Source organism: Ursus maritimus, unplaced genomic scaffold (assembly GCF_017311325.1).
Source record: "Ursus maritimus isolate PB19 unplaced genomic scaffold, ASM1731132v1 scaffold_30, whole genome shotgun sequence".
Classification (NCBI taxonomy): domain Eukaryota; kingdom Metazoa; phylum Chordata; class Mammalia; order Carnivora; family Ursidae; genus Ursus; species Ursus maritimus.
Genome location: NW_024425564.1, coordinates 6,454,416 through 6,468,600, shown reverse-complemented (window position 1 = coordinate 6,468,600; position 14,185 = coordinate 6,454,416). Strand labels below are relative to the sequence as shown.

Genomic DNA, 14,185 nt, shown 5'->3' with positions numbered 1-14,185 from the left:
CTTTCCCTTGTTAGTAATTACATCTGTCGTTTCTGTGGTGCCCACAAGGTGGTTCTGATTTAAAACTACACTGACTGGCAACATCTGTCTGGACACAACGCCTCACTAAGTCCCCGCCAGGACCTGGGGCCATGCTGGGGTTGGGGAGGGGTGTCACTGAGACCCTGGGAAAGCGGCTGAACTTCCATCTGTAGGTCAGTGGCTCCAAGTCCCCTCTCCCAGGACCCACAGACTCATGCTTGCCTGGCACCTTTCTTGGTTGCCTGGTCTGTGTCAAACTCATGAAGTCCAAAACCAAGCTCAGGGACTCCCCCCCACACCTGCTCCTTCACGGCCTCCCCACCTCAGTAAAGCCACCGCTTCATCCTGGGTGTTTCCCTGAGTCCCCTCATACCCTACATCTAGCCCATGAGTAAGGTCTGTTGGCACGACCTTTAGAAGCTGACTTCCCTCGCTAACTCCACTCCCCTGCCGCCATCTCCGAGCACCACCGGCCTCACCCGACTACATGGGTCTCCTCCACCCCCACCCTCCCTCTGATCCATGTTAACGCATTAGTCAGAGCCTGTTCCAGCAATGACTTCCATCTCACACCTGCCCCCCATTCCAAACATTCCTGGCTTGTCCACAGAGGGTCGGGGCACTTCCCTCTGCCCGGGATCTTCTTCCCAAAGGTGCACATGCCTTGTCCTGTCCCTCCTTCAGGTCTTCCCTCAGGGAGGCCCTTTCCCACCTCCTTCCCGCCCATGCACCATCTCACCTGCTGGACTCTGCTTTTCTCCAGGTCTCGTCACTGTCACAGACCGTACCACAGACAGATTTGTGAGGTCTGGCATCTGTTTTCCTCTGCTAGAACGTGAGCACCCTGGGGCGGGGGGGGGGTGGCTTTGCCTTGCTCACTGCTGTGCCCCCGGCGCCCAGCACGTAGCCTGTGCTCCACAGCCGGTTATGAAGTTAACAAGTGCTCTGCATGACTTGGCTGGGAAAGGACCAGCTCAGGACCCCGTAGGCCCCACCGCCCCAGAATCAGCTAAGTCAGGGGGCACTCTTCAGTAGTGACCAAACTTGGAAAATAGGTCCCAAAAAGTAAGACAGTGGAGGAGGTGGCTGGGTGGGTGTGGCTCCCAAGAGCCGTTTTCTCTGGCTTCTGTGGGAGGATAAGACCGGCTCTAGACAGACAAAAACCTGTTTTAAAAATGGGCTGTTTGGGAGGCTTCAGAAAGACAGAACTGAGTCTGAGTGGGGAGGGCAGGGATGAAGGCCGCTGAGGGGGGCTAGGAGCGGCCGCCATGTTATCAAGCGTCTGCTAGGTACCAGGAAGCAGGCCTGGCAGTGTTTCATGTTCCTTCTAGGTCCGATCACTCCTGTCGCATTCACTTCCTGCTCCCTTCTGCCCTCTCTGTACTTCTTCCCATGAGGAAAAGAAACTCCCTCACCCTCAAACAAGCCTTATTTTGTGGCTTGGCTTAACTGGAAAAGGTGGAATTATCACCACCCGTGAACATGGCGGTCCCCATGTTGCACTTGACATAATCTTTTTCTAATTTAGAAATGTTTCTAACTGGCTGGATACACCTCATCTCTCCTGGCAACGGTAGAGCACGCAGCACGTGCCAGGCACGGCCCCTGGGGCAGCTCAGCAAGTCCGGCTACCCAGCACCTTCCTGCTTTGACAAGGAACATCATGCTTGATCACGAGGCTAAGAACCAGGGAAGCCACAAACAGAACTCGGTCTGTCAAATTCCCAAACTCAATTTTCCTTTACTGCACTGCCTCTGTCAGTGCCCAACACAGTCTGTTTTTCCCTGGGGACCAGGGACAGGGACTCACAAAGCCCAGCGTGGCTGCCTGGGACAGACGGCAGACAGAGGGGCACCGTTAAGAGAAACCTTGGCAGCATGTCCGGGCACGGCTCGAGCCTCCACCCTGTTACTTCGGTCTGCAGGACAGTAACTCTCGGGGTGGCTTTCCCCTCTCCCTACTCTCAGTGCTAACTGAAGAACAAAAAGAAAATTAGGAGTAGAAGGTTCTGGAAACTAAGTCAGCCAAGTCACTGTGAGGTTGGGCTTTGTGGAAGTACTGGAACCATGCTCTGAAAACTTGTTTCTTTGCTTTTAAGCTTTTAATCTTTCCCCTTATAGTAAAAGACGTTTTTTAAAAAGGTGTGTTTTTGAGAAAAGGGAAAAGGGACGCCCCTTGCTGTGACCAAGCTGGACAGGTCGGCAGGAGGGCCCCAAGTCGCAGTGGCCCGCCTCGGTTCTGGCCCTGGTGCTGAGGCTCTGTGGAGGAGATCCCCGGGCTGGGTCCTTTGTGCTGCCAGAGGGCCTCATACCTGGGCCCAAGAGAGGGGATGGAAGGGATGTCCCTCTTTGCTGTAAAGTCACTCACTAGATGAACGGTAAAGGCGCTTTCCAGCTGCGCTGATGAAGAGGCTGATGTCTCACGCACATCTGATCAGCTAAGCAGCGGAACCAGCCAAGGGGGCAGAGCAGACCCCAGACTAAGGACAATTATAATCATCCTTATGGCAATGCTGACAGCATGTGTGCTCTGTGCCTGACGCTTTCTTAGTGCTTCATGTCTGTTAACTCATTTAATCCCCACTACAGTTCTGTGGAATGGCTGTTACTATCCTGCTTTTCACCTGAGGAAACAGAGGCACAGAAAGTTTTAAAATTGCTCAAGGTCACAAAGCTGGTTATCCCAGGGCCCTGGAGGAGAAGCATGAAATGGGGATCCAGAGCCTGGATCCTTAGGGTCTAGCGGAACAGCAGAACAGTCATCCAGGTAACCCATGAGAGAAGGTAGTTCTCCCTGAAGACCCCTGATTCCCGCCCCCACTCACCGGTCACGGCCACGGCAGACACGGGGCCCTCGCGCTGCCCCCTGTGCAGGCCATACAGGTGCATCTTGTACTTGCGCCCCGGCTCCAGGCCCCCGATGGTGACCTCGCTCTCGTCACCCCTGACACGCACCACCTGCGGCCGCCCGTCCCCATCCTTGTACTGCACAGTGAAGGCGTCGAAGTGGCCCTGGGGGACCGTCCAGGAGAGGCTCAGCGAGTCTGGGGAGGATCCCGTGACCGTCAGCTCCCCCAGGAGGGGCTCCTCGGGGGGCTCTGGGGCCTCTGTGCTGGGTTCTGTGGGGCTGGGCGTCTCCTCCACAACCTCCTGGTGGGCTGAGAGAAGAAATAGGGGTTACAGGCTTGCAGTGTGACTTGCTTTGTGGGTTAATTATGACAATAAAGTACATTCAGCAAATAAAGTCCTGAGGCTGTAGCCTTTGGAGTTTGGGCAGCCTTTGTATTAGCCATTCAGTGACTCACGGGAGAGAGCCGAGACAGNCCCCCCGCCCCTGTCAGGTACTGCTGGCAGGATGGTATTGGTGCGTTCTGTCTGGGTGGGGGTCTCCCCTCACGTTTGAGAAAGGAGCTGAGATGGGCAGAGAGGAAATTCTCAGGAATTTTCTACCTTGTCCACAGACAGTGATGACCTCTGGAATTCGAGGGGGCAGTAAGGCCTCTTCCCATCTGCCTTCCTCCCTTTCAGCTCCAGCACCTCCCCACGGTTTTTCAGTGACCTCCACCCCACTTACCAGGACACCAGACAGAATGTGCCCTGGCTAAGGCCTCCCTGGGTAGCCCTGCCCCTCCTTCCACTTCAGACAAGGGTGGGACAAAGATGTGGGGGTGGAGGGGCTGGGGAGGCCGTGCTCCTCCCTGGCTGCCTCTAGAATCACAGCCCAGAGGGCACCTATCCACTGTCTGGCAACTCAGTCTTCACTGAGGCTCCATGGAGAAGGGAGACTGGCTTCTGTCACCCACTCCCTGGTCTGCGGAGTACTGCTCAGGGGACAGGAGACTGAGGAGGGAGCAGGCAAGGATGGGCAAGGTAGGGAGATAAGGAGAAGAAAAGGGTACTGGGAAGGGAGAGAGTCAGGGAGAAATAGCAGCTTGCTCCTGAACAGCAGTTTTGAGGTGCCAGCCACTGTTCTAAGTACGTATGTTTGTACACTGACTGATTTAACTCTAAGGACTCTGTGAAGCAGGCACCATTACCCTCACTTGACAGATGTGGAAGCTGAGGTTCTGAGAGGTTCAGTAATTTACATGAGGTCCCGTAGGCAGTAAATTGCAGAGCCAGGCTTAAAATCCAGGCGTTTGGATCCCCAGCCTACGCTCCCAAGCACGAGGCTACACAACCACAGAAATGGTGCTGGCCAGGAGGAGGCTGGGCAGGTGGGGGTCTGAGCGGGTGGGGGGGGAGATGAAAGGGAGCCCTTTGCCCTGCTCCCAGTTGGCTGGGAGTCAGGGATTTGGGGGTCTGGGACGAAGCCTTTTCACACCAGAAAGAAGCTGGGGGAAACAAAGGACTCTTACGCCTTGAATCTGCCAGCTCTGAGCAGAGCAGCAATGGTGGGAGGGTGAGGGCAGCTGGTGATGGAAGCTCAGAAATGACAGCAGCCCCAGCCAGGCTGGGTAGAGGAAGGAACCCGGCAAAAAACAAGGGGAAGGGACACAGTGGCTGAGGATATCTGTGGGGAGGACAGCCTGGGGTGGAGGTGTCCCAGGTGTTTGGAGTGGGGAAAATGGGACCTCTTCTTGGGGATGGAGAAGCAGGACCATGAAAAAGGCCAGGGGCTGGTGGCTGGATGAGAGGCCCTGGGATGTGGGGAAGTAGAGGGTAGAGGCTTGGCAGGATTGGAGCCCAGAAGGAGAAGGTGGAGGGAGGTCTGAAGGAGCCCCCAGGCCAGATCCTGCTCGGAGGGAGGCCTGGGCGGCTCTGACTCACCTGTGGTGGCCACCACGGACACAGGCCCCAGACGCTGCCTGCCATGAAGCCCGTAGAGATTCATCTTATACTTCCGGTGGGACTCCAGGCCAGGGATGGTGACCTCGTTCTCATCCCCCCTGACCGGCACTGCCTGGGACTGGCCCTGTGCATCCTTGTACTGGACCACGAAGGAGTCAAAGGAGCCCTGGGTCACGGTCCAGGACAGGCGAAGGGAGTCTGGGTTTGCCTGAGCCACCAACAGCTCCCCCAGCAGGGGCCGCTCTGGGGACTCTGGGTGGAGGGACTCCACTCTCCGCTCTGAGGCTGTAAGTAAGAGGATCCAGTGAGGGCTGTACTGGCAGCCCCAGAGTGGGGTTCGGGGTTTGGATGGGCCGTCGTACCTGGGGGGTCACTATTCAGTTAGCATCAATTAGGAGTGCTGAACTCCTGGGAAGTCTGGCACAGCCAGGGTATGACACATCTTATTGGCCTTAGGGAGCAGCTGAATGGGATGGAAGGGACCCAGCAGGACGGGGGAGGCTGGCTCTCAGCCTGGGAGCGGGGCCAGGATTTGGAGTTAGCCATCACAGTGGGAGGCCCCACCTGGCTCCTGGCTGAGGGCAAGTGTGTGGAAGGCTGGGAGGGCTCACGTGGGGGCTCCGGTGGTTGCCACTCACCGGTGGTGCCGTCGGCTGTAAGGGGGCCGTGCCGCTTCTTGTCGGCAATCCCAAACAGAGTGAATCTGTACTTGTGGTTAGGGTCCAGCGAGGAGACGATGACCGAGCGCTCGGGCCCTTCCACGGGCATCACTTGGGGCTGTCCCTCCCTGTCCTTGTACTGGACTACGAAGGAGTCAAACTGGCCCTCAGGGACCGTCCAGGAGAGGTGCAGTGAGTCTGGGGTGGGATCTGTCACCCACAGCTTTCCTAGGCGGGGTGGAGTTGCTGGGCTGGGATCACTCTGAGGCACTGGGAAGAAAGGTAGAGAGAAAGGAGGAACACAGGTCAAAGGAAGAGGGGACTCCATCTCCCACATAAGGATGTTGTGTGAGGTTGTGCAGGCTGTTCACTGCACAAAGGTGCATGGCTGAGGGAGCACTGAAGGACTGAAATCCAGCCGGCCTCTGCTTGCCTAGCTATGTGCCCTGGCACAGAGCTGTGCGCACCTAAGGAAGAGTGCCCTCCTCTAAACGGCACAGAAGCACCGTATGGACTAGTGTGGCCCTGACTCTCTGCCGCCTGGTGAAGAGCTTCAGAGAAAAGGGAGCCCAGCCATCTCTTTCTGTGTCTCCATAGTCAGGGAAGTCTTCCAGGACAATCGACTGCTTCCAGGCCTAACCACTAGCTGGTTTCTCCTCCAAGAGAGGGAAGTACCATCTTTGGAGATTTTGAATGCAGGAGAGCCTCCCACACCTGTGCTCAGGGCCCCACCTCCTTCTCTCCCACTCTGTACCACCGACCCTCAGGCCCTACCACCGTGCCCCTGGCATTTGCAGGAGCTCCTCTCCTTGGCTGCTAGTTCTCTCCAGCCTCCACACTCCCTCCTTCCTCTCTAGTCCCAGCCCAGGTTCCAGAAAAAGCCGTCTATACTGGTTGTAGCCATGTCCTCACCTCCATCACCCTCTTGATCGAGCTCCACCCTCCCCAGGGTCAGCAGTGACCTCGCCATGGCTAAGTCCTGTGGACGCTCTGTAGCCCTGAATCACTCGTGTGGAATCTGACACGTCTGACCGCGCCCTTCACTTTGGCATCCAGAACAGCGCTCTCCCTGGCTGTGCCCCTCTCTGCGGGTCACCCCTCGGCTACCCTCTTCCTCTGCCCATGCCCTGAGTGTTGGCTACTGTCTCTGCTCCCACACCCTCACCCTGGCTCCTGTCCCCCCATGCTCCCTCTTCAGGCCTTCTCTCTGCTCTCCAGAACTGGGAAGGCAGCAGTGATTACCCCGTGGCCCCGCCATTTGCTGCTTAAGTGCCCTCTCCCTCTCTGTGCCTTGACTCTCCTCATCTACAAACGGGCATGCCTCATGGGGCTGCTGGAGGCCGAAACACTCACATCCTGTTAACAAACGAGAGGTTTATCTAAGTGTCCCATGTTGTGCTGTTCCTCACCTCTGCTGTTCTTTGCCTCGGCGCACAGGACTATCTGTTCTAGAAACAGGGGAATGCATGGGCCTCCTCATTGTCCTTCACCTCCCACATCCAGTCTCACTGCCACCATCCCAGGCAGGCCAGCATCATTTCTTGCTGGCTCTTAACTCACTTCTCTTGCTATTCTCTGCAGCAGCCCCAAGTGTTATTTGTAAGGTAACTATCAAATCATGTCATTCCCACTTAAAACCCTTCAGAAGTCCCCCCCCCCCAATGCCCTCACATGAGCTCTAAGCTCCTTGGTCAGACACACACAAGCCCAGTCCCCTCAGATCCCCAGGTGCCCTGCTCTCTATCCAGAGGAAACAGACAGATTCTCCTCCAGGGCCACACTCACTCCTGCCTCACTCTCCATGGCTCCCTCTCTCTGCACTGCCCTCCTCAATCTCTCTGCCTAACCCACCACTATTTTCCCTTCAGGATTCATCTCAGGCCCCATGGCCTCCAGCAAGCCTCCTGGAGTTCCCAAAGCACTGGGAAGACCTCCTTCAAGACCATGCAGAGGGCAGGGGAAGGGGTGTGTGTGACTGCTCTCACTCACAGATCTTGGCTTCAGCCACCAGGGGGCCATGCCTCTTCTTGCCCAGGAGCCCATAGAGCACAAATCTGTACTTGCGGCCAAGGTCCAGGTTGGTGATGAGTGCCGAGCGCTGGGATCCTTCCACAGGTGCCACCTGGGGCCCATCCCTGTCCTTGTACTGGATCACGAAGGAGTCGAACTCGCCCTCGGGGACCGTCCAGCGCAGGACCAGGGTGCTGGAGGTCATGTCAGTCGCCGTCAGTTCGCCCAGGTGCGGTGGGGCCAAGGGCTTCCCAGGCTTCACCCCTTCCCTGTCTGGAACGTGGGGGCAAAAGTAAAGCAGGTGGATTCAACCACTGCCTCGTTCCTGGTCTCCTTCCCTCTCTCCTCAGCCCACTGGGTCCCTCCTTCCTGGACAGCTCCAACCCTCAAAGCCTCCACTTCCTCCCCCTTGGCCTCTGCAAACAGCCCTCTCTGTTCTGCAGGGAGAGCTTTAGCCCTTCCCTCGTGCTAGCTTCCGCACCCCTCGCAAACGTCCCAGGCCCTCTCCACATCAAGAGGTCTGGGGGAGTTTCAGGTCCCCCTATTCTTCCTGAGTCAGAACCTCCTCACTGCTGCTCTGGAGCAGCGGAAGCCCCCTCTGCCCGCTTGCACTGTCCTCTCCCTCGCCACCCTCTCTCCTAGCACTGAGCCTGACCGGAGTGGCAGGCAGAGCGGCTACCCGGGTCCCAAAAAGAGGGACCGGGAGGGAGAGCAAGTGCTTCACTGGTTCCACCAACCTCCCCCATCTCCGAGGCCCTGCTGGCTGCGGAGCTCCCCATGCTAAAGAACCTCCATGCCCAGCAAAAACGGGCTGGTGCGACCATGGAGCGCTGTCCACGGCAGTCCAGGCTCCCTGGGGGGCACCGTCCTAGCCTGCCCAGGGAGGGGGTGGCGGGGCCGTGGGGAAGGGAAGGGGAGGAGGGGGCTAAGGGCCAGTATCCTCAGGGCTAGAGGCCTTTCCACGCCTACCCTCAGACACCTATGAGTGACCAGGAATTGGGGAGGACACAGGGCAAAGAAAGCTGCAGGTGGAAAGCCAGAAGCCACAGCCTCTCTCTCTGACTCCCTGTCCCACCCTCTGACTTTCTCCTCCCATTCTCTTTTCCCCTGCATTGTTCTAAGACTCCCTCCATTCCTCTTTCCTCTGAACCTTCAACTTCAACCTTCTCTCTGCTTGTTTGCTCTTACCACTCCAACCCAAACACCAGCCCAGCCCTTCAATCCCCGTCCCACCTCTGAAGCCCTGAGAGCCCAGCCCCTCCCCCATCCTCAGGACACTGAGCAGAGCAGAGTTCAGGATATACCCATAATGCCTTGGTAGATGAGAGGGGCAGAGGGCTCGCCCTCCGGGGGGACCCCACGAAGTGACAGCTCATAGGGGACTCCAGGAGGGGGTGAGGGCACCAGAGCCTGGCGGACATCCCCTGGCAGTAGTTCCTCATGTGCCCCCGGCCCCTCGGGCATCCGAAGGCGCAGCTGGAAGTGGGCAAACGTGTCAGGCTGAGCAGTCCAAGTGACGCGGAGCTTCCCTGTCTTGTCTCTGCCCAGTACCCTCAACTCTCCCAGCTCCTGGGGACGCTGCTGCAGTTCGGGGGCCCGGGCCCCTTGAGTCGTGGAAGGGCCTGAGGGAGGAGGCTCATCAGTGGCCCCCAAGAGGCCTGAGGGAGAGGACCCTGGGAAAGGGCAGGGTGAGAAAAACAGGAGAGTCGAGAATGAGAACAAGAAAGGAACTCCCAGCCCCCAGGTTCTGCCTTCTGCCCTCTAAGAGCCTAGAGACCCTCCCTCTTCTGCTTCTGAGTCCCTCCCTGGGCCACCCCATCCTCCCAATGGTCTACCCAGTCCTCCCAGTACCCCTGTCCACCACATTTCTTAACAGACAGGCCTGCAGGCAATAAATAAAAGAAATAAAGCTGGCCATTCCTCCCCTCACAAGGCTCCTATGGCCTCCAGTCCCCACAGACTTCCATGTCCCTCCCTAAGCACATCCCCCTCCCCACGGGGTGGTGCTCGTGGCTTCCATTAGTGCTGCAGTGAGAAGCCTGGAAGAAAGGAGGAGATGTGGTGTTAGGGAAGGCAGATGCAAGGGAAGAGTGGGTAGTGAAGAGAGAGGGAAGAGAGAGAGTGTGTGTGTGGGTACGTCCAGCTCAGGTGGCATCTGGGCCCTAGGGGGAGGGAAGAATAGGTCCACCACCCTCCCCGTGGCAGCCAGAGAGCATCCCTCCCCTGAGCCCGGCTTCGTTCCTGTGGAAGAGACAAGCATGAAGTGAGCCAAGAGGTCTGGAAAGGCAGCTCAAGAAGCAGTGGTTTCACCTCTCACAGACACAAGCTTCAAGGCCATCCCCACATAGTTCTGAGGTGTCCCTTTGAGGTCAAGGCCAAATTGTGGAAGATAGTAACCACCGACCACAGCCTTCAGCCACCTCACCACAGTGAGTCAGAGTGGGAAGTGACGGTTTCACTCCGATGCCCCACTCACATTGCTCCAGTGAGGTTTTGTAGACCCGCCTCCTCCCGGCAAATGCCCTGACGGCAATCCTGGCAAAGTGTCCAGGGAACCCTAAAGACCAGCTCTTCTTGGCCCCGGGTAACCCTGAGGCCCCTGGGGTGGAGATGGCTTCTAGGGACACAGGAGGAGGTATGCTTTGTGGTGGGGTCCCCTGGAGCCTGGACCGGGTAGTGCTTGAAGCCCGCGGGGTGTGGTGGGGATGGGGTGGCGGTCTGAGCAGTGAGGCAGTGGGAGGAACTCTTGGATGTGGCCTCCAGCGGCAGGCGAGGCTGGGCAGGGGGTGGGTGGTCCCGCGGCCCCAGCCCATGCTACCTGTGGTGGTGATGAAGGCGTAGGACTTGGAGGTCTGCCCTGCCCGCACCCCGTGGACCTCCACGTGGTAGGTAGTGCCGGGCCTGAGGTCAGGTAGGCTGACGGTGCGCGTGGTGCCGGGCACGGTCAGCTCCCCGCCGGGGCCCTCTGCCGGCGGCTGGGGCCGCCAGCGCAGCACCACGCGCTCGAAGTGGCCGCGGAGCCCGTCAAGGGACACGAGTAGTGCGCCGTCGGCGGAACTGCCCAGCACCTCGGGCTTGGGGTGGCGGGGCGCGGCCACCCGGTCGACGCCTTCGGGCGAGAGGCCGTAGATGCCCTGGTTGGAGTCCCGCTTCCAGGTGCCGGGGTCGGGGCTGGCGGTGGGGCGGGGGCGACGGGGCGAGGGGGCGGGGGAGCCGACGGGGGCTGCAGCCGCCCGACGCCGCTGCAAGTATTCGTGGATGTGGCGCGCCACCGACGCGTAGGTCTGGTTGGCCCGCAGTGGGTAGCCATGAGCCCTCAGGTGGCGCTCCAGGTCTTGCACGGTGCCGCGGAAGCGGCCCAGCTCGCCCGTCAGGTTGCCCCACGCCCGCCGAGGGGGCTGCGGCAGGCTAGGCCCCGGCGGAGGTTCCTCCTCCCCCTCCTCCGCGGGCCGCGAGGGCCGAGCGGGACGCGGGGGGCGCGGGGGCAGCGGGGCGGGAGCGGGCCGGGGACGGGGCTTGGGGGGCGGGGCTGGGGGGCGCACCTCCGGGTAACTGTAGTGGCCTGGTGCTGCCGGGGGCAAAAAAGGGGGAAGGGGAGAGCAGATCAGTGGCAGCCCCCCTCCCCCGCGCCCCTGCGCCCTGCGCTCCTCCCCGCGGCAGCCCCTCCCTCTCCGTCCCTCCCGCGGGAGGCAGAGGCCTCTTGCCTGTGCCCCAGCCCCACCTGGAAAGAGAACCAGAGAAAGGAATCAGTGTCCCAGGAGCCCCTCCCCGCTCGCCCTCCAAGCCCGCCACTGTTGGTGCCCTAGAAAGAAGAGAGAAGCCAGCAGGTGGGGCCCTGTGTCTGAAGGAGAGAAAGGGGAGTGGGAGGAGAGAATGCGAGCTACTGCGAGGTGGGCGTCCCTCTGTCACAGGAAAAGAAAATAAATATCCATCTGTTAAGAGACCTTGAGGATTAGTGGAAAATCACTGCTCTGAGACCTAACCCCCCAAACCGCAATCTAAAGTCAACGGGAATGCGGATCTCTCATCTGCCTAATTCCAGTCCCTACAAGGGCTGACCACCAGTTGTGAGCACAGGGCTGTCCCAGTGCTGTGTCAAGCACCTTCCCATCTGGGTGGGTCAGACAGCCTCTCCTATTCACTGCTTCTCTCCAGGGGGCCGCTCCTCCTGTGGTCCAACGTGCAGCCTTCCCGCAGGACTCCAAGCCCCCGAGGGTTCAGTCTTCCCAGTGCGGCTGTTACACAGCAAGGCCCCAGCAGGTGCTTTACCACACACCCTGCCAAGGTGCATTCAGAGGAGCCTGTGAACCCTAGACATGGGCTCCCAAGGAAGGGGCTGCTACACAAAGAAACTGGGCCCTTCCCTAACCCCTGGCCAGCCATACCTGTGTTGGCCCTGACAGAAGCCGGGTAGCTTACTGCCCGGCCCCGCTCTGCCGTGACAGTCACTACATATTCCACGCCTGGCATCAGGTCAGTCAGCACCGTCCCATCCGCCTCAGAGGGTACTTCCAGCCGCACCCTCTGGTTGCCAGCACTGACATAGGACACCACGAATCGGTCCACCTCGGCCTGAGGTCGCAGCCAGCTGAGCTCCAGTGTGGTTGGTGTCACAGCCACCACTCGGAGGTCTTGGGGGCCATCGATCACTAGTCAGGTGAGAGAAGAGGGGTCAGGTGGGAGTGTGGTCCTTCAATCACCAGCTTTCCCTCTAAGAGCTTTGTCCTCACCCCACCCCTCCCTTCTGTCTTCCTGGGGTGGGGGGGCAGATTCCCAGCCACCCCCCTCAAATCCAGATCTCCAACCAGGACCCTGCCCACAGCCCCAGCTCTCACTGGTGGTGATGGTCTTGGAGGCAGGAGGGCCCCAGCTAGTCCCTCGAAGGGCACGGACCATGACCTGGTACTCCTGACCGGGCGCCAGTCCTCTCTGGTCATAGGCTGAGGCAGAGCTGGGTACCCGTGCTGTGAATGGGGGGCTCACCCCCTCTGTCTGCAAGAAAGAGAGCACCAAGTGGATCAGGGCTGGTGCTTTCGCCCCTGCTGCTCAGTCTCGCTCCTCTCTGCTTTCTCCAAGTCCAGGCACTGTCCACATGGGACTGTGTCGAATTGGTCCTGTACAGCTGGAGAGCATGGGTGGTAGCAGCAAACACATCTGAAATGTCTAGTGTGGACCAGCCGCTGGTCAAGGCAACTTACACGGATGAACTCACTTAATCCTCATAAGAATCTTGTGAGGGAGGTCATGTTATTCCCATTGGACAGATGAAGAAACTGAGGTACAAAAGGATTAAGTATCTTGCCCAAGGTCACCAACACCAAGAATGTGGCAGGGATCCCGACCCCCCCAGGCAGTGTGACATCACAGCCCCCTCTCACAGGAACTACCTTTTTAGCTGGTTCATCCGATACCTGCCAGCATCTACCCAAAACAGGCCAGGATCCTCCCTCTGGCTTTCCCCAGGGAACCCCGCCCACCCTGCCTCCCAAGCTCACTCCTGTCATAAGAGGTGAAGTAACTGAGGGACCCTTTTTGAGTCTCACTTCCTCCTTCCAGCATCTGCCCCTGCCTAAGCTTCCCCAGAAACACCTGCCCCTGGCTGGGTAATGTGGGCATGACCCTGTTAGGACATTTCCCTTTAGGCACTTTTCTTGCCTCCTGAGCAGGACTGTAGGCCTCTCAAAAACAAAGCCTATCCGCTCTAAGCTTCACAAATATGTTTTCCAATTTTGTACCTGGCATCCTGCTGGGCGTGATGAAAGATATGTCTCCTGTCCTCAGCTCATGTTCTAGTAACTAAATGTATGGCCACATCTTAAGGGGGACTGGATCCCTACCCAAATCTCTGTGCCATATGTGCCTGTGAGCAAACACCCCCCTCCCAGTGCACACCGAAGGTATTATGATTATCCGTGGTGACCCCACAGGAAATATGCCAGCCTCTGCTCCAGGCAGGGTCTCCTTGGAGGGCCAGCCACTGGGGAAACAGGAGGAATGGACATCTGTGAGCAGCCTAACTGCCCCGAATTTCACTGGGCTGTCTAGCTAGGACAGCTAATAAGGACGCTCTGTTCTGCTTAGCTATGTTGGCCGTGATGGGGACACCTCCATTCAGCCAAGTAGGACTGGAAATTTCAAAAGGTACTCTCCTAAACCAAGAAAATTGTGGGGAAATCAACACAGTAAATACCAAAGTATAAAACCAGATGAGAAGCCACGTAGAGATTTCTGGGTTGAGGATGAAATAAAGCTTTGTCAGAGTTTTGTTGGCTGAAAAGTTTTCCTAGGCACACAGGCCCTCTCTTCCTCTCCTACTCACCCTGCCCTAGGATACTCCAGCCTAGGAGCCCTTGGGTGGGCCTCAACTGAAGGCCTGTGAAGTCCTCATCCTTGCCAGAACTTTCTCTCTCTCTTTCTCTCTCTCCTATCCCCCAACCCAACCCAACACACATGCACACCTCCCCAACTTCCCCCTCTCCCCCATGCACACCCCTTGGGTGCTCCCTGATGATGTTTGGTCCTTCCAGTGAGACAAGCCCGTCTTGAGTTCTCCTTCTCCCTTCAGACCACCTACGTGAGCCTGTTCGACACCGCTTACTCCCTCCTAAGATTCATTTGGGAACAGTTCCCTCAAAGTCCCCCAGACAGTCATCTGTCTGGTCTGAGACGGGCTCTCTAGGCAGATGCTGGCAGCCTTGCTGACA

At 58.3% G+C, this 14,185-nt stretch overlaps 1 protein-coding gene across 1 annotated transcript in view; it reads right to left on the bottom strand.

Moving 5' to 3' along the window:
* Window positions 1-14,185, bottom strand: part of TNXB (tenascin XB) — a 55,036-nt gene that overhangs the window by 26,887 nt on the left and 13,964 nt on the right. Inside the window, exons 5-11 of the mRNA XM_040644618.1 lie at window positions 12,317-12,473; window positions 11,867-12,130; window positions 8,786-9,154; window positions 7,461-7,754; window positions 5,451-5,741; window positions 4,792-5,097; window positions 2,847-3,179 (exon numbers count right to left, since the gene is read on the bottom strand). Coding sequence (XP_040500552.1) covers window positions 2,847-3,179; window positions 4,792-5,097; window positions 5,451-5,741; window positions 7,461-7,754; window positions 8,786-9,154; window positions 11,867-12,130; window positions 12,317-12,473 — 2,014 coding nt within the window. The remainder of the gene's footprint in view (window positions 1-2,846; window positions 3,180-4,791; window positions 5,098-5,450; window positions 5,742-7,460; window positions 7,755-8,785; window positions 9,155-11,866; window positions 12,131-12,316; window positions 12,474-14,185) is intronic.